This window comes from Peromyscus eremicus, chromosome 17 (assembly GCF_949786415.1).
Source record: "Peromyscus eremicus chromosome 17, PerEre_H2_v1, whole genome shotgun sequence".
NCBI classification, from domain to species: Eukaryota; Metazoa; Chordata; class Mammalia; order Rodentia; family Cricetidae; genus Peromyscus; species Peromyscus eremicus.
This window is the reverse complement of record NC_081433.1, coordinates 57,682,491-57,702,800: the sequence shown is the minus strand read 5'-3', so window position 1 is coordinate 57,702,800 and position 20,310 is coordinate 57,682,491. Positions and strand designations below refer to the sequence as shown.

At 41.3% G+C, this 20,310-nt stretch overlaps 1 protein-coding gene across 6 annotated transcripts; it reads right to left on the bottom strand.

Annotated features, from left to right (window-relative positions):
- Positions 1 to 547: 547 nt before the first annotated feature.
- LOC131894661 (zinc finger protein 709-like) lies at positions 548 to 19,853 on the bottom strand. Of its 6 annotated transcripts, none has more exons than XM_059244975.1 (4): positions 13,356 to 13,463; positions 2,953 to 3,079; positions 2,714 to 2,774; positions 548 to 1,883 (listed from the first exon to the last, which is right to left on the bottom strand). In XM_059244975.1, exons 2-4 carry the CDS (start codon positions 2,984 to 2,986, stop codon positions 821 to 823), a joined length of 1,158 nt encoding a protein of 385 aa, XP_059100958.1. In that variant the 5' UTR covers positions 2,987 to 3,079; positions 13,356 to 13,463; the 3' UTR covers positions 548 to 820. The 6 variants fall into 6 exon arrangements, with proteins under 6 accessions (XP_059100958.1, XP_059100956.1, XP_059100957.1 ...); XM_059244973.1 differs by lacking the exon at positions 13,356 to 13,463 and adding an exon at positions 5,436 to 6,270; XM_059244974.1 differs by lacking the exon at positions 13,356 to 13,463 and adding an exon at positions 5,642 to 6,270.
- Between the last annotated feature and the right edge of the window lie 457 nt (positions 19,854 to 20,310).

Here is a 20,310-nt window from a genome sequence, read left to right as displayed (position 1 = left end):
ACATCAAAAGATAGTTTGGGGTTGGTAATACAAGTTAGGAAAATAGGATAGATAATGGAGTCTTTTCTTTGAATTTGCCAAATGTTTATGGACTAGACATTGTTGATGTATTTATTGCCTGTATATATTGTATATAGTTATTGTACTTATTGTATATAGTTTTTCTTATATTAGTTATAACCTTTTTTATTTTAGACAAAAAGGGAGAAATGTGGTGATATTTTGTTTGTGCTCTAACAAATAAAGCTTGCCTGGAGATCAGAATGCAGATCCAACCACTAGAGGCCAGGCAGTGGTGGCACACACATTTAATCCCATTACTTGGGATCTCATGCCTTTGCTGCCAGTAATTGGGAGGCACATGCCTTTAATCCCAGTACTTGGGAGGAGGAGGAAGCAGGAAGTGATATGGTTGGGCAGAGAGAGGAAGTGATAAGGCAAGATGGAGACAGGAGCTCGGCCCTTTCAGTCTGAGGATTCTTAGAGATAAGAAGTCTTTCTAGTGGCTGGCTGTTCTGCTTCTCTGATCTTTCAGCTTTCACCCTGATATCTGACTCCAGGTTTTTATTGTTAAGACCAATTAGAATTCACACTACACACATTTTTGTATCATTAAAACAAATGTTTCACAGTAGAAACAAATGTAAGACATCTCAAAATAATATTCTACAAACACAGTGTGAATCCTTTCATGGTATCAATGAGAACTGGATAAATGAAGGCATCCCATATTGCATACAAACCTTGGGTTTCTTACCAGTGTCAGCTATTATTTGAAAGGAATCAGAGCAACTGAAATGTGGAAATCGCATTTATTATACTAACAGAGTCTATTTTCACTATGAATCTTTTCATGTTTGTGAATGCTACTGTAATGACCAAAGGTTTTCCCACAATGCTTACAAACATAAGGTTTTTCTCCTGTGTGTACTACATCATGACTACGAAGGGAACTAGAAAAAGTGAAGGCTTTCCCACACTGCTTACATGAGTAAGGTTTCTCTCCAGTGTGACTTCTTTGATGTATGTGAACATAACTGGACTGGGCGAAGGCTTTCCCACAATGCTTACATACATAGGGTTTTTCTCCTGTGTGAACTACAACATGACTTTGAAGGGAACTGGAAAAAGTGAAGGCTTTCCCACATTGCTTACATAAGTAAGGTTTCTCTCCAGTGTGACTTCTTTCACGTATGTGAAGGTAACTGGATTGAGCGAAGGCTTTCCCACAATGCTTACATACATAGGGTTTTTCTCCTGTGTGACTTCTTTTATGTATTTGAAGGTTGCTGGAACAGGTGAAGGCTTTCCCACATTGCTTACACACATAGGGTTTCTCTCCTGTGTGACTTCTTTCATGTATTTGAAGGTATCTGGATTGAGTGAAGGCTTTCCCACAATGCTTACATACATAGGGTTTCTCTCCAGTGTGACTTCTCTCATGTACTTGAACATCACTGTGTCTCTTAAAAGATTTCCCACACTGTTTACATTCATGCTTTCTCTCTCTAGTGTGAATCCTTTTATGATTTTGAAGAGAACTGAGATTCCTAAAGGCTTTATCACACTGTTTACAGACATAGGATTTCTCTCTCATATGAATTTGTTCATGCTTCTGAAAGCTTTGGGGAGAACAGAAAGCCTCCCCACATTCCTTACATTTATATGGCTTCCCACCATGTTCTTTATACATATGAGTTATGCATCTAGTCTGATATCTGAGGGACACATTTAGGGATGAAGGACCAATGAAGTCTTCACACCCAGGGCTTTCACATGGCTTTTCTCCAGTTTTTTGGTTCACCACAGGATCTGGAATCTCTTTGAAGATTTCTTCCCAATGACTACCTTCATAGTCACAGAGCCTCTCTACCACTTGACATCTGAAACAAAAGTAAAGCACATTACAAAATAATTTTACATTATGTCAGGAAAAGTGTAAGCTTTATATCATGTATAAATTGTGTACAATGATACAGTGAAAGCTCAGTAAGATGGTTTAATTAGTAATAGTCTAAGCAGTGATAATCATGTAGAGTTTCTATGTAATTTTTCCAAAGTTAACTCTTGCAAACATTGAAAAATCTGTTACATTTAAATATAGCTTAAGCGTTCCTCATCTAAAACACAAAGGATGTATGTGTTAGATTTTAAAATATTAGACATATATAAGACCTAAATAAAGGCCAACATTCATTTAAGTTTCAAATATACCTTGCATCCAAAACATGAAGGTAACGTCATATAATCTTTCTCTCTTTTTTTTTTTTTTTAAAGATTTATTTATTATGTATACAATGCTCTGCCTGCATGTATCCCTGCACACCAGAAGAGGGCACCAGATCTCATTACAGATGGTTGTGAGCCACCATGTGGTTGCTGGGAATTGAACTCAGGACCTCTGGAAGAGCAGTGTTCTTAACCTCTGAGCCATCTCACCAGCCCCATATAATCTCTTTAATAATTTTGTGTATGAAACAAAGTTTGTATATATTAAAACATCAGAAAGTGTCATTTGTGGTATCATGTTTATACTCAACAGATTCATATTTAAATTTTTGAATTATAAATGCTCAGTCTGTAGGTATATTTAAAGATATTTTGAAAACAAATCAGTTTGAAGCTTGGCTTACTTTGTTGTGTTTGTTTGAAATATTTTCTACAATTCCAGGTTTTCTGAGCAGCATTAGTTTTTCTCGTGAGTGCAAATTACCTCAGATTTCCCCCAGGATTCTTGTACTCATTTTCAGTGTTCTGTTCTCCCAATTTCTGTCCTAAAAGTAGACCCAGGAAACCCATTATTATGAGCTTTTATGCAAAATTATGATTCAAGTTCTTGTTACACTGTGGCCACAAAGTTTATTCATCTAAGTATTCCATTTTCATATCCCAAGTCACAGAACAGCAATGATTGGCAGTAGACATTGTGTGAAGAAATCATATGCCTCTTACCTATAGCATGCAGGTTCCTGATGGTTTCTCTCATCACAGCTCTGTAGAGATTTTTCTGTAAAGGATTCAGCAAAGTCCACTCCTCCAGGGTGAACTTCACAGCCACATCCTCAAAGGTCACTGACCCCTAAAACAGATTACATATGTTTTTCAGGAGCAAGGGTGAGATTGACAGTATTGGGGACCTATACTCAATTCACAGGAAATTCTCATGTTACTGGAAATTCTGACATTTATTCTGTGAATTGATTATTATATTCTGACCACTCTCACACAATTTTTCTGGTGCTGCATTTGAACACTCCCTTGAAGAAATAACAGAACAGTGACATCTGGTGAGTTGTGATATGTTGTTGGGCCATCCCTAAGGTTTCATTGCATAGCGGGTCTGCAGCGTGTACTACTCAGTCTACACAACAGTTATTGTCAGAAGTTCAGAGGCTTCAAATTCACTAAATGTAGGTGTTTACACAGTTCCATCCCCTTTACTTATGTTTAGATGACAGGCTTCATCAGTATAGCTGCCAAAGGAGCTTAATTTGCCAAAACACTTCTTGTATTTGTTTACTAGCTTCCACTCTAAAAGTTGGTGCCTTTTTAGACACTCAGTAGAAAAAGCCTCCTTGGTCAGCCCCCTAATCTTCCTGGGTACCATGTCTAATAAGCTTCTTCTATAGACACATTTTCACACCTGTTGTCACAACTTGTCATTTGAGAAATATATAATTTCTATGATTACACTAACCAACAACATTTGGGAGCATGAACATAGTATACAATAGTTCAAATGAATTAAATGATACATAAGATTAAAGAAAGATAAGTGTTCTATAGTACAATAGTATAATTATCATTGACAATAATTTAATGCATATTTCAAAATGCAGCAGAGAATTTGACTTTCTGGAGAGATGGCTCAACACTTTTTTTTTTTTTTTTTGGGCTAGGCAAGCGCTCTACCACTGCGCTAAATCCCCAGCCCCCCCTTTTTTTTTTTTGAGAATTTGACTTTCTAATACAATGGAATGCTGTGTTATGCACCACATACACAGAAAATAGATTGATGATAGAACAGGTACTGTGGTATGGTGGCAGAATTGAAGAACACTTTAATACCTATGGGGCAAGGACAAACTGGTATCTAATTGGGTACTGTTTTATATTTATCTATATTTCATGTCCAGGAATTAACTTACCATATAATTAAATGAAAACAATAAAACTCTAATGCTTTGAAAAATCAGTCAAATCTTTAGGATGCAACAAAGAATTTTTCTTTTCTTTCTTTCTTTTTTTTTTCGACAGGGTTTCTCTGTGTAGGTTTTTGGTTCCTGTCCTGGATCTCACTCTATAGACCAGGCTAGCCTGGAAATCACAGAGATCTGCCTGGCTCTGCCTCCCAAGTGCTGGAATTAAAGGTGTGGGCCACCACCACCCAGCTTAACAGAGAATTTTTCTTATCATAAAAAAGAAGTTGTGTTAGTGTATGTCTTTAATCCCAGAACCTGGGAGGCAGAGGCATGGTGACTCAGTGAGTTCAAGGTCATAGCCTGGTCTACATAGGAAATTTCAAGCTAGTCAGGGCTATATAATGATATCTTGGAGAGAGCAAGTCAGTGAGAAAGTGAGGATGGGGATGAATGAATCAAGGAGAGCAGTGGCGTTGGATGTAGGATGGTCACAGAGCTGGATGGAGCTCGCCTGTGGCTTTGGGAACTAGCACTCTGGACTGACTGCAGTTCTGGTCAGTTAGCATGATCCCTCCCAGACATAATTTCCATGCTGAAGAAAAGGATCCAGGTCCTAGGCCATGATGTATCCTTGGATAGAGTGATCATGGCAGGTGATGCTCAGATTTGGCAGTAGTGAGGTCTATATGGGTCAAGAAAGCTGTGGCCAATGCTGTTCAGCAGGAAGTAAAATCTTTGTGACTCGGAAGCCTCAGTGGTTAAGAGTGCTCGCTGAGCAAGGGTGAGGACCTGCATTCTCAAGAGCACCCAAGTAGAAGCTAGGCGTCGTCTGTAAACCCAGCACTGTGGGGCAGGGACAGGAGGATCGCCGGAGCTTGTCAGCCTAGCCATGGGTTCGGTGAGAGACCCTGTCTCACAGGAGTAAGGTGAGCCTTGACAAATCAAGCCACCAGATGTCCTGCTCTGGCCTCGTGCGTGCCGGGACGTAAAGTCTCTCACAAAAGGACTGTCTCTTAAACCCCTAAACCTCCAACGCGGCTGCACATCATCCGGCCTGGAAATTCTTTTCTGTGGTGAAGCCCCGACTCCTGCTTTTGTCTGACTGGAGGTCCCCAAGCGGAAAGGGCACCCACTCTTCAGGACCGGGAGGCGACAGAGCTAAGCCGCGCCTCCGCCCCTCCGCAACGCCGTGGGAGTCCCGGGCGCGGCTGCGCAGAGGCTCCGTCGGGGGGCCGGACCCAAGCGGCTCGCACAGCCCTGCCCGCCCGCCCGCCTCGCTCGCCCGACGCTCACCATGTCTGCGCCCGGGGCTGCCGCGGCCCCACGGAGGCTCCTGGGCTAGCGGGGCTAGCGTTCACACGGCCATGAGGCTCGGCCACTTGGGACTCACACCGCCCACAGCTGTGGGGATGGAGGCGCCAGGAAGAAAGATGGCGGGCGAGGCGCTTTCGCTCAGCCCACCGGCGCTGCTGATCGGGCAACTCACACAACCCGCGTACCTCTTCGTCTGCACCGGCAGTTTCCTGTCCTACGGATCTCAAGACGGCTCCTAGGGATAGACGTCACACCGTCTAGGAAGCTAAACCGACCCGGACTCCCTCAGTTGGTGGCTGAGAGCCGCCAGGAAGAAAGATGGCAGACTAAGGACCTGCCTCTCGGCACTCCTGATTGGAGAGTTCGTACCAGCCGCTTCTGCGGCCGTCATTGCTGGTGCCCACAGATTCAGTCTGGGAGCCCTGAGTGACAGGATGTTATCCTCCCAATTCTGACACCACCTCTTCCTCTCCTGTCAACAACCCTAATGAAACTCAGCGAGACACACAAAGACATGATAGGTGAAAGGAGTCAAGGAGGGAGGGAGAGGGACAAGAGGGGGTCTGGGTATGCGATATAAACAAGATACATTATGTACATGAATGAAAATGTTACCATGAAATATTACGTATAATTAATGTATGCTAATGGAAACGTTATAAACGATACATCCCAGCAGTTAGGAAGTAAAAAGCTGCAGCAGTCCTTCAACAAAGGAAAGCTGACACATAAATCCTTTTCAGGTTTATTATGAAGTGCCTCAAGCCATGATCCGTCCTCGAGGTGGAAGGGCAGGCACTAGACAGAGGCAATACAATTTATGCAGACCTGAACACAGGGCCTTAAAAGAGGGGGAGATGGTGATGAGACGGGGAGGTGAGGGAGCGAGGGGCAGGCAGAGGCTGACAGACTGACCTTGAGAAGGGGAGGTGAGGGCAGAAGAGCTTCAGAGAGCAGCCTTCATCCCTGAGCTATCATCCTGAGTTGTCTCAGATTACTCTCCAGAACAAATTAAAAGTCTGATTTCTTAAAAAAAAAAAAAAAAAAAAAAAACCTTTTAGTGGGCAGGATCTTTCATACCGTGTGATTTGGTTCAGCATAGTGTACATGGCAGGGAGCATGGAGCCAGGTACTATAGAGAACTGTCAAGTCACAGCACACTGCTTCTTAACTCTGTCCAAGAGAGAGCTGCAGAGGGGCTATGGGATCAGGCCTAAAGAAGCAGGCTAGTGCAAATCAGCCACAGTGTCTTGGGTTCTTCTCTCTTGTCTCAAACTGGCCCATCTCAGGGCCAGGGTCTTAGGCCTCAAAGAAATACAGGACAAATGGTTAACCTAGGTGCCTATTAACATATCAAAGCAGACACTGGCTGAAGTCAATGGTGGGTGGGGCCAACCTAGACAGAGACTGCCTAGGTGTTGACACACCAGAGAAGAGGAAACCTCAATTGAAGATTGCTGCCGTCATACAATGGGCATGTATATGCACCATTTTCTTGCTAAATGATGTAGAAGGGCTCAGTCTACCACTGTGGGTACTACTATGTCTAGGCAGCTTCCCTGTCTTTAAAACCTAGAGAATTAAAAAAGTTTCTTTGCATGTGTGTATATGCATATATGCCTGCACACTTGTGGGTGCACAGAGGCCAGAGAACATCATTATCACTCTCCATCTTATTCTCTTGAGACAAGGTCTCACTGAACCCAGAGTTAGGCTGCCAGACAGGAAGCCACAGCCATACTCTGTGTCTGCCCCTCTCTGCTGAGATTACCAGTTAACAAGGACTACTGGGGTCAAGCCCCAGCTAGCCCTTTCCCAGGGTCTGGGCAGGAATCTACCGCCAGCTGAGAATCTCATTTTAGGAATATTGAATGAGTCTACACACACCAAGCTTTCAGTCCATTCATTTTATTCTTCTAAGTCAATTCTCAGTCTACAACTTTTCTCTCATACATTTCTGTGCTGTTCTTTGTTCTACCTTGAGTCTCTGAAGTTTCCAGGTTTTATACACATACAATCAGCAATTCTCTGGCCAAAGCAAGGCCACAAGGCTTGAATTCTTTCAGGGTCATAAAAGTAGATAAGAGTTTACACCAGGCAGTGATTGTCAGGCTTTCTTATGACTCAAGGAGGGGTGACTTGTAAAAGCCTCAGTGAACTCTTAAAGGGAATGGGGTCAAAGGAGGGAAATCGAAGAAGGGAAAAAGGGGAATCTGTGTGTAATACTGCACTTCAAGTGTGGTTAGATAATAAACTGATTAGTAAACCAAGGTGAAAGTACAAGGAGTTAAGAATTTGTTAGTGTGGGCTGGAGAGATGGCTCAGCGGTTAAGAGCACTGGCTGTTCTTCCAGAGGTCCTGAGTTCAATTCCCAGCAACCACATGGTGGCTCACAACCATCCGTAATGAGATCTGGTGCCCTTTTCTGGCCTGCAGGTGTATATGCAGACAGAACACTGTATACATAATAAATAAATAAATCTTAAAAAACAAACAAACAAACAAACAAAAAAAAAGAATTTGTTAGTGTGAGGTTAGCCTGGGGCAGCACTTTGCTGTCCCTAGGCAGGGTGAGCCCAGGGCACACTTGTTCCCTGTCTATCTAACGGCTGTGAATCAACAAATGTCCTTGGGTGTCTGAGAATATTTCAAATGAGATACTTTTGCCTGGACACTTAACACTGACCAAATGCCTGCCAATGAAGATAACTGCAGAAAGGCAGACCTCTCAGTTTTACATTGGAGAGAGGAACAAAGACCTGGTTGTGGCAAACAGGTTTTACTGTGTGACTGTTTTCATACACAGCTGGGGGAATGTTATCCAAACACCCGAAATGTATAGGAGAAGTTGTGCCCAATAAATGATCAATCATACTGTTAGAAGTTCTTGGGAAAAGAATCAGATGGGAAGGGTACAACAGCACACAAGAAATTCACTGTAGGAAACAGCTAATACATTCAAAAGCAAATATCACCAAAACTCAAGTTTTGGCTTTAACTTCCAACAGAACCCTTGGCTCTGCTGGGTTAGCCTTGTCAGTGCCAGCTGAGTTCCTACTTCATATTTCTGTGACTTGCAGCAATCAGTGTTTTGTGACTAAGCTCAACTTTTTATGTAGGTGCTGGGGACTCAAACTCAGCAAGCACTCTTACTCACTGTGCCATCTCCCCAGCCAAGATGATTTTCATGCATAAACAGTATGTTTATACTCAAGGCCAATGTGAACTGACTATAACATTAAAAGATGACTAATTGATGACACATTTGCTAAAATACATAACAAGATTTATCACCTGCTCCTGCATTTATGTGTACTAATGCCAAGGACACAAGCTGACATATTAGGCCAACAGTGAAAGCTTCTTTACACAGTGAGTTTCCATGAAGACTGACATGCACCTTAGCATGATGTCACCTGCTAATGCCTACTTTTCTTCAGTGCTCCGAGTTGGTGTTTCAATCTTGGTTCACCAGCTTTCTTGTCTCACAAAAATGGAAGCATTCATATTTGCAAATAGTTATGTTCTTACATATATCTACATGATCTGTGCTCATTTCTATGTTCCTACTTTACAAAGCTGTCAAGCAAGAGATGTTTGAAAATTACTATGAAAGGCATAACTTCTGTGCAGTGAGAGCTTTACTGCAATACTGGGCTCTTCATGCACTTTCCTAGGTTTCTACACTGGCAATTTACCTGAACATATCGCTTTCTTAGTGCTTTAGTCAGGGTTCTCTAGAGAAACAGAACCAGGGGATGATTATTAGCCTAGCTCTTGGTTCAAGGAAAGACTTTTTTTTTTTATTCAAGGGAATAAGGCAAAGCATGATACAGCAGGACGACATCTCCCTCTGGTCCCCAAAGGTGCACAGGCACACACATCTGCATACACCTATGCACTCACCACATCCACAATGCTTACACACACCACACATGCACAAAATAATAAACTAAAAAAAAGATCTTTCTGATAAACAAATCAAATATGGTATGTAGATAGATTTATTACAGCAATCCATTACATTCGTTGTGACTAAAGACTTGGTCCTGGTTATCTCTGGCCAGAGCATACTTAAACCAGTGGGATGTATCTTTTGATAAGAGAAGTGAAGGGAAAATTATGATAAAAAAAACTATAACATAAATATAAATATAAAAAGAGCATTAGTTAGTAGGATTCTACTACATAAGGACATTTCACCAGTATTTTGACAATGACTATAACATGAAAGGAAAAATTTGAAAAATTGTAAAGTTGATCTCTTTTTGATGATTATTTTGTAGATATATTGTCCATATATGAAAAATAACATGTGTCAATGTATACACTGTTGAAAACAGTTAAAATATAAAATATGTACAGAAATCTTATTTGGAGAAAATATTAAAAGTGAAAAATAGTTAAATCTACTTTAAAGTCATTTGTTCTGAATTTATATACATATATGACCTATGACAAGAGCCTAGTAGGAAAATCACAAGTATTAATAACCTTTCATATTTGTGAGCACTGAGCTTGCATGTGTGGATCCTGGAGGACAACATCAGGTAAATCTCTCCTACCTCTCTGCCTTATGTGCTTGAGACATGGCCTTGCACTAATCTTAGAGCTTGTTCTCATCTAGACTAGTTGGCCAGCAAGCCCCAGTAATCTTCCTGAACCCCTACTTTCAATGCTGGGGATACAGGCATGTTTGGTCATATCTGGCTTTTTGCATGAGTGCTGGGGATCTGGCCTAGGTCCTGAAGCTTTTCCATTGAGCCATTTTCCCAGCCCCAATTTAAAATTTTTTTACAAGTCCATTAGCAAAATTATCTTAAAACTACATAAAAATTATGACTGCTCACATATTAGAAAGACATTTCAATTCAACATTTTAAATTAAAAGCAGAAAAAGTTATTAACTGAATTTACTAATACTGAAACTTCAGATTAAGCACATGCAACTGTTTAAGTAAAGCTTAGCAAATAATTTCAATGAAACATTGATTTTCAAGAAAAAAAATTAAAGCACAGTTTAGATCTACTTAAGAATGTGACACTGACACATTTATAAACATTAGAACATTTCCTCTGAAGGGTGTAATTTCTAAAGCATTCCATAAATTATTTTATGCCAGGCTCTTCACATTAGGTATGTTAATAGAATCCTACTACATCAGCTTTTGACACATGCTACAAATGACAATTCTACTTACATTTACAAATTTTGACTGTGTATATGCTGGCCAAGTGAAGACTTACAGATTTCTTCTAATCAAGGTTCTTGATACAATGTGTCCTTTTGAGTGTGTGGTGTGCATACATGTGAGGATGAGTGTTCATATGTGTGTGGCTGCACATTGTACTTGCATGTAGAGGCCAGAGGTTGATGTTAACGTTGGATGTCTTCCTTAATCACTCTCCACTTTACTTTTTGAGAGATCTCTCACTGAATCTGAATAGACTTGAGTAGACTAGTTAACCAGCAAGCTCGGGGATCTCTTGTCTTTGCCTCCCTCGCACTGGAATTACAGGCATGTGTCACCATGTCTGGCTTTTATATGGGTGCTAAGGATTTAGACTCAGGATCTCATGCTTCTGTGGCAGGCACTATACAGATTGAGCCATCTCCCCATCCTCCTAGTGTTTTGGTTTTTTTTTTTGAGAACTGAACAGAGACAAGTAGAGATAATCCCACATGCTTTACACTGATACACAATAAATTCGTTATGCCATCATGCTTACTAGAAAGAGCTTGTAACAATGGGGCTTTCCTTTACTCTATATTTAGAGATATTCTCCAATGTGTCTCCATTCATGTTTTGAAGGGAACCACAACATGTTAAGGCTTATTCACATTGCTTACAACCATATAGTTTGTTTTTTATTTTGGTTGTTGTTAATGAGATTAAAACTTATTCAAAGAGAAGGTCTTCTAATGTAGTTTGCACTTTATTTTGGTTGTTGTTAATGAGATTAAAACTTATTCAAAGAGAAGGTCTTCTAATGTAGTTTACACGCAGTGCATCTTTTCATGGTATCGAAGAGAACCATGAGTACTGTAGGATTTCCCACATTGTTTACATACATAGGGTTTCTCTCCAGTGTGAATTCTTTCATGGCATCGAAGGGAACTGTGATCAGTGAAGGCTTTCCCACAGAACTTACATACATATGGTTTCTCTCCCCTGTGGATTCTTTCATGGCGTTGAAGAGAACTATGATAAGTGAATGCTGTCCCACATAACTTACATACATAGGGTTTCTCTGCACTGTGAATATTTTCATGGCAACGAAGAGAACTATGATACATAAAGGCTTTTCCACACTGTTTGCATACATAGGGTTTCTCTCCGGTGTGAGTCCTTTCATGGCAATGAAGGGAACTATGAAATGTGAAGGCTTTTCCACACACCCTGCACAAACAAGGTTTCAATCCGCTGTGAATTCGTTCATGTTTTTTCAATGCACTGCTCAACACAAAGGCTTTCCCACATTGCTTACACCTATAGGATTTCTCTCCACTGTGAATCTGTTCATGGTATCTAAGAGCATTGTGATGCATGAAGTTTTTCCCACATTGCTTGCATGCATAGGGCTTCTCTCCACTATGAATCCTTTCATGGCATTTAAGAGAACCTTGACGACTGAATGCTTTGCCACATAGCTTACATACATAAGGTTTCTCTCCACTATGAATCCTTTCATGACATTGAAGAGAACTGCAATCAATGAAGGCTTTCCCACATACCTTACATTCATAGGGTTTCACTCCAGTATGAATTCGCTCATGTCTTCGCAAGGCACTAGAACAAGTGAACGCTTTTCCACATTGCTTGTATATATAGGGTTTCTCTAAACTGTGAATCTTTTCATGGCATTGAAGGGAATTGTGATCACTGAAGGCTATCCCACATTGATTACATATGTATTTTATTCCATCGTTAGTTTGTTCATGACTTTCAACCTTACTCAAAGAAGGAAAGACTTTCAGAAATTGTTTGCATTCATAGGGTTTCTCTCCACTATGAGTCCTTTCATGGCGGCGAAGGCCACTGGAATAAGTGAAGGTTTTGCCACATTGCTTACACGTATAAAGCTGGTCTCCACTATGTGTCTTTTCGTGTGTCAAGAAAGAACTGGAAGAGTGAAAGGCTTTACCACATACTTTACATATATATGGCCCATGTCCATTATGTGTTATGTGCTGTTGAATATCAGCAAGAGTCAAAAAGTCTTTTCCACTCTGCTTTAAAACACAAGGATTTTCTGTAGCATGCATTCTTTCAGGGACCTGAACATTACTGTGTCTACTAAAACCTTCCTCAGTTTGCTTACATTCATAAGTTTTATCTTCCACATGAGTCTTTCTGAGTTCCAGAAAGCACTGAGGAGAACTAAAGACTTTCTCACATTCCTTATATATGGCTGGTTTCTCTGCATATTCTTGATTCTCACACAGTTTGTATCCAGTCTGAACTGAAATGGGAAGAATTTTCCTTAAACTTTCATAGTCATCTTCAAGGGTCTTGTCTTCTTGTTTTTTTGCTGGAATGTAGATCCAGAAAAATCACTTTGAGTTAATACAACACTATAGAAAAGTATTAGATTCTAAGTAGGTTTCTGGTACAACATGACCATGACTGGTTTATTCATCAAAATTTCTGTGTCTGTACAAATAATGATGCTGCATTGATAAGTAAAAATACATTTTTCTTTAATCCCAGCACTCGGGAGGCAGAGGCAGGCGGATCTCTGTGAGTTCGAGGCCAGCCTGGGCTACCAAGTGAGTTCCAGGAAAAGGCGCAAAGCTACACAGAGAAACCCTGTCTTGAAAAACCAAAAAAAAAAACAAAAAAAAAAAAAAAAAACATTTTTCTCATGGACTAAACAAGGCAATGATTTCACTCTTACCTATGGCAGCCAGGTTCCTGAAGGTTTCCTGCATCACATCTCTGTGCAACCTCTTTTGGAAAGAATTCAGTAAAGCCCACTCCTCTGAAGTGAAATTCACAGCCACATCCTCAAAGGATAAAGACTCCTGAAAAATGACATAATTTTCAAGAGGAAGAGTGAGACACATTGGAGATATCTACTCAATGCACATGATGTTTACAGAATGTTGTGTTGTCTAAATGTTAAATCTATGTAATGCTCATCACTGTTCTAGTCAGTGCTCTCACTTTTTTTTTTTTTTTTTTTTTTTTTTTGGTTTTTTTTGAGACAGGGTTTCTCTGTGTAGCTTTGTGCCTTTCCTGGTACTCACTCTGTAGCCCAGGCTGGCCTCGAACTCACAGAGATCCGCCTGCCTCTGCCTCCCGATGCTCTCACTCTTTAACAATGTAATTCCAATGCTAGGCTGGCACTAAATTATAAAGCAAAAGTAGATGCCTGTTATGTTGTTCAGTCACCCAGTAAAGTCTGTACAATGGTTCTGTTGCACCTCTCATAAAAAAAAAAAAAAAAAATCCTACTAGGCCAGGCATAGCAGTGCACACCTTAATCCCAGCACTCAGGAGGCAGAGGCAGGCAGATCTCCTTGACCTGCCAGTCTTATATTGTGAGTTCCTGGCCAGCTAGGGCTACATAGTGAGACTCTGTCTTAAAAAAATCCCCCTAGTCAGTATCCATAATAGAGTTAACATCAGCTATGTGGAGACTATTCTTAGAACAGGGCTTGGAAAAGTGCTTGCCTCTCCAGCATGAGGGCCTGAGTTTGAGCCCCCACAATTCCACATAAAATTTCTGGGTATAGTGGAACATACTTGTAATCCCAGCACTGGAGATTACAGGTAGAGACAGGTAGATCCCTAGTGCATACTGATCAGCCAATCTAGTACAACTGGTAAGCTTCAGGCAAAAAAAGATCCTTTCTCAAAAGGTGGACAGCATTCCCAAGGAATGATCCAAGGTTGTCCTCTGTCCTCCACATGTACATCTGTAAGCATATATATGAATTTAAAAAAGATACATTTTCAACTTTCCCTGGGATCTGAGACCTGGTATTTGGATGGATGTCACTAGCGTACCTGAGAAAAGGGGCTCAGTGTTCTAGTTTATGACAGCAATTGTTTAACTTGCATTGTCCCTCTAAATGTCTGAAAGCTTCTGACATGCTTAGCAGAAGGATCCTACCTGATCAGAATGAAAATATGCTCTGGAGGATTAGTCTCCAATGAGCTGGTCTGACAGATAATATAGAATAAACACTTCATCTCCCAACTTCTTCCTTAGGAAGCTGCACATCTTTGACTGCACAGAGAAAACTTGGGAAAACTTGTACTTGATATCTTACAGGTAATCTTAAATATTCTGAAAAATCTATGAAGGATAGTCTACTATGATAATGTGAAAAGACTTTAGTTTTTCCTTAAAAATGCTAAGAGAAACGGAAATGAGGTAAATGGCATTGTTAGAAGGGGCTTACTGTCAGATATACTGAGGAAATATAATTATTTCTCAATACATCTTTATCGAGTGGACTACTAATCCAGAATTTCCTTTATCAGAAGATCCCTACATATAAATACATAGAAAAGCCCATAAAGAATGTACCATGTAAACATATAGGAACTGAATATTTTACAAACAAACAGCACTGGGCAAAAGGGTTTAAACAAAATAACAGTATGTGACTTCAATATCCTGATACCACAAATAGATCACCCAGAAAAAAAATCAACCAAGGAACTTCAGAGTTAAACTGCACCATAGATCAAATGCACTTAATGGCCATTTACAGAATAGTCTATCAAACAACTGCAGAAGACACATTCTTCTCAGCATCAGATGGAAGATTCTCCAAAAATACATCACGTATTAGGTGACAAAGCATTAGCAAATTCAAACACACACACACACACACACACACACAGCAACTAACTAACCAAATTAAAAACAAAAACCCCAAACATACTTTGAAATGCTTTCTTACATTATATCAGATCAAAAAAGTCAAATTGCAAAATATTTAATTTGGAAAAAAATATTAAGAAACCCAGAGCCAGGAAGACAGATTAGTTGGTAAAGTGCTTGCCACCTAAGCATAAAGACCTAATTTGTTCCCTAGTACTCACAGAAAAAGTTGGGCATGGTGGCACACACTGTGTGCTGGGGACTTGTAAGACCTGTAGTTGTGAAACTATTAGAGGAAGATAAAATGAAGCCAATTGTTTTGTAGAATGAAATATGATAACAAAAATAAATGAAAAGAAGCCTTTACCAAATACAATGTCATATGGAAAAAGAGACTAAACAGGACAGGAAATTGGAAAGAGGTAGGAATTGGGGATGAATCTGGGAGGAATTAGAAGTGAAAGTGAATATGATAAAAATACATTGTATGCTGGGTGGCGGTGGCTCATGACTTTAATCCTAGCACTTGAGAGGCAGAGCCAGGAGGATCTCTGTGAGTTCGAGGCCAGCCTGGTCTACAGAGCGAGATCCAGGACGGGCACAAAACTACACAGAGAAACTCTGTCTCAAAAACAAACAAACAAACAAACAAAAAATTGTATGCTTATAGGAAATTTAAAAAAATTATATTAATAAAGAAGAGACAAGCAAGTAATTACAGGAAAGGTAAACAATCTTGAAGTGATCCATATGTAAGCAGAAAATTGACTCACAATATAGCAGGTATCAACAATGTCTTAGTTAGGGCTTCTGTTACTGTGATACACATCATTACCAAAAGCACCTTGGGATGGAAAAGGTTTCTTTCAGCTTACATGTACCAACCACAGTTTATCAGGAAGGAAAGTCAGGGTAGGAACTGAAGCAGAGACCATGGAGGACCAGTGCTTACTGGCTTGCTTTTCATGGCTTGCTCTTCATGGCTTGCTCAACCTGGTTTCTTTCTTTCTTTTTTTTTAAATTTTATTATTATACATACAGTGTTCTGTCTGCATGTGTCCTTGCAGGCCAGAAGAGAGCACCAGACCTTATTACAGGTGGTTGTGAGCCACCATGTGGTTGCTGGGATTTGAACTCAGGACCTCTGGAAGAGCAGTCTGGAAGAGCAGTCTGTGCTCTTAACCACTGAGCCATCTCTCCAGCCCGTCAACCTGGTTTCTTGTAGTACACAGGACCATCATCCCAGGAGTGGCACCAACCACAGTAAGACGGGTCCTTCCATATCAATCAAGAAAATGTACCACACAGGCCAATATGATGGAGGCATTTTCTCAATTGAGGGTCCCTCTTCCAAAATGACTAGCTGGTGTCAAGCTGACATAAAATAAGCCAGTACAAACATTAATGTCAGAAATCAACCTGCTTAATACACTCTAGGACAAATTAGTATTTACTTGGAAACATGCACAGATTTCCCTTTCTCATGAAGAATAATCAAATTATACACTGACATGGAAAAGACAAAATTCAAGTGTTTTGAGAAGTCATAGTCAAGTATCTTTTGATGTGTAAAGTTTCCTTTAGATATGCATATTTAGATATGTAGAAGATATGCAGATTAGTAAACATAATGCCAAACAAACAAAATCAAGAATTAAAAATCTGCACGGAGCAGTGGTGGTGCATGCCTTTAATCTCAGTACTTGGGAGGTAGAGGCAGGTGGATCTTGGTGAGTTTGAGGCCAGCCTGGTCTACAGAGCGAGTTCCAGAACAGCCAGAACTGTTAACACAGAGAAACCTTGTCTCGAAAAACAAACAAACAAACAAACAACAAAAAAAAGAATTAAAAATCTAATAATTGACATTAGATGCAAGAGAGCCTTTAATAACATTCCATCCATGTCATGATCAAAGCTCAGAATCTAGTAGGTAGGCACAGGAGGATCATAGATTAAGATAATAAAGGCTTTCATGACAAACACATAACTAGTAATAACATGCTAAATGAGGGAAAACACTGAAAGCATTTTCTCAAAGATCAGAAAAAAATTACTCGGTGACTACCCACGACTCTTTTTGAATATAGTACTAAACTATTAGCCAGAACAATTATGCAAAGAAAAGCAACAATAAGTACACGAATCACAAAGAAGGAAGTCAAACGGTACTTGTTTCAATACACAGAGAACCATAACCAGGTACTATAGCGTACACTAGGAATCACAGGACAAGGGAGGCCAAGACAGCAAGATTCAAGAGTTACAGGCCACCGGGCAGTGGTGGCACACGCCCTTAATCCCAACACGTGGGGCCAGCGGATCTCAGAGTTCGAGGCCAGCCTGGTCTACAGAGCAAGTTCCAGAATAGGCTCCAACAGCTATACAGAGATACCATGTCTTGAAAAACAACAAAATGAAACAAAACAAAACAAGAAAAGAGTTCCAGGCCAGCTGGGGTACACAACACATTCAAGAAAACCAAGGACAGATCAAAAGATTATACCAAAAGGCTTTAAGAGATTATAAACTATTTAGATAGGCAGGGGGGTACAAAATCAATAGGCAATGCCCAGTACATTTTCTCCCAGTGAATAATGAACTATCTCACAGAGATAGTTCAGATTGTCAGGAAGTCATGATATATGTACACATAAACTAAAATGTCCAAGAAAACCTCACTGATTATGTGAAAATCTTCAACAAAGAAATAGAGAGAAAGAAAGGGTGTGAAGGTAGGTGGGTAGAGTGGTAGGGAGGTTTGGGGAGGAGTTGGGGGAGAGGAAAAGTGTGATCAGAAGATATTGCATGAAAACTTTTTTTCAATAAAAAAGGCAAGAAAATATTAAGAAAGAAATTAAGCAAGACATTAGAGGAAGAAAGACCTACCATGATCATGGATTAGGAGAATCAATATCACTAAAATGACTCAAAGTTAAAGAGAGAGAGAGAGAGAGAGAGAGAGAGAGAGAGAGAGAGAGAGAGAGCAATGCTGCATGTTTCACATGACCTGATTTCAAAACACATAGAACAGAACAAAACCCGACAAAATACTGTCATAAATATAGATGTGCAGTCCAATGGACGAGAAAAGAGCACACAGGAATAAACCCACGCGTTTGGCCAGTTGATTCTCAACAAAGGTGTCAAAAATATACACCAGAGGAAGGACGGAATAACTGATAAACGATGATGGTAACACTGGATTTCTACGTGGAGATGTCTGAAACTAGACCTCTAGAGAAACTAGACCCTAGAGAAAAATCAATTCATAAATTGTTCACTTGTTGCCTCAAAATGATTGGCTGACCAGAAAAGACAAAACACTATTAAGTCAGCACTTTAATACTGTTATTTACCACTCCAAGAAAAGCCCTTCTCTTCTACCTCCTGATAAGCTTTCACACCTTACATCCGGGGCCTTCCCTCTATTTGTTTGTCTTTTCATGTGAGAAAATTTAATTAATTTCATTTAATTTCACCTTAATTAGCATTAAAAAATCGAATCAATCCCTACAAACAGTCTAATTGCATCACAGCCGGCCACACATCTCCGCTCCGTGTTTCTCAACAGGGATCGGTGGATCGCCCGGTCCGGTAAATTTGGCCATGTCGGGGAGGATCTGAGAACTGAGGGATTTCAACTGTCAATCCCAAAAAAAAAAAAAAAAAAAAAAAGCATTTGCCTGGGGGACAAAATCGTGGATTTTAGGAACGGCCTGGCATGAATCGGAAAGACAGGAAAACCCGGCTCTCCTAGGCAGAACAAAGCGATCGCGCATCGGCCCGCAGGGCTCGGGCCCACGACCCTCGGCCACCGCGTATTCGGGGAATCCGGGGCGCAGCTGCAGAGGCGCCCCCCGCTACCCAGCCCGGCCGGTCCGACAGCCCGGCCCGCCAGCCCCGCACCCCCGGCGCTCACCATGGCTGCGCTCGGGGCCTCCTGCGGCCTCACGCAGCTCCTAGGTTCAGGGGCCGTGGAGCCGCTGTGGTCCAGCGACCCGGGACTCCCTCAGTTGACCGGACAGCCTTGCAAGGAAGGAGAGTTGCCAGGGAGAAAGAGGGCGGATGAAGAATTTCCGCCCGGTTCTCCGGCGCTCCTGATCAAACTGGTTGCACCGGATCGCCACTTTTTTGCGTCGGAATCCCTGGACTGCTGCCACCTGACTCTGTTCCTAGGTTTGGAGGTCATACAAAAACCCCGAGGCTGAACAGCTTGCCACTCCATAAACTGACACCACCGGGCCGCAACTATGGAGGCACCAGGAAGAAAGATGGCGAGTGACGCTCTTCCGCTTCGCCTGCCGGCGGTCCTGATAGGACAACTCATGCTGGCCGCTTCAGCTGTCCCCAGGATTGTTCCAGGGGGTCAGTTTCACACTGTGCGGCTGAACAATCTGCGCTCCCCGAGCTGACGAGCGTTTCGCCACTATGGTGAGGAAAATCCCGTCGGGGCTCTTGACTCACACACGGAGCCCTTTGTGGCGGAATAACCGACGCCTGCCTGGCTGGCTGGAACCAAAGCAAGCGTTGCAGCCACAGTCGTTCTGTGCCCAGTCTTCCCTCGGTGAGCACCAGCTGCATTTAAGCAGAGTTTGCCTCTGACGTTGCCGAACGGCCACGTGCTGCATTTCTACACACTGCACCCCTCCCACTTGGGAAGTGAACTCACCAGTTTAAGTGAATTACAAGGTTAGTGTCCCACCGAGAGACAATCCATGTGCTCAGAAAAGAGGAAGGCTAGCTCAGGACACACGGAAACAGGTACAGCCTGATGCCATTCTTGAGCAATTTCGAATGAGACGGTTTGGTTCAGAGCCAAGACTTTCTCAAACTTTTTTTTTTTTTCATTCTACTCATTTTCACTCAAGAAAAGATAAAACATGCCAACAAGAGAATACAATCAGTCAATGCATATGGAAACTGGAGTTATATGCTAGCAGTGTTTCAGAGGGAAGAAAAACATTTGAACTCTTACACAATAGCCTGTTTCATCCACTTTTACAAGGATTGAGAA

Coding starts and splice junctions, on each gene's coding strand:
- LOC131894661 (XM_059244971.1), bottom strand. Junction 12,990..13,355: donor CAGGAACCTGGCTGCCATAG/GTAAGAGTGAAA, acceptor TCTACATTCCAG/CAAAAAAACAAGAAGACAAG.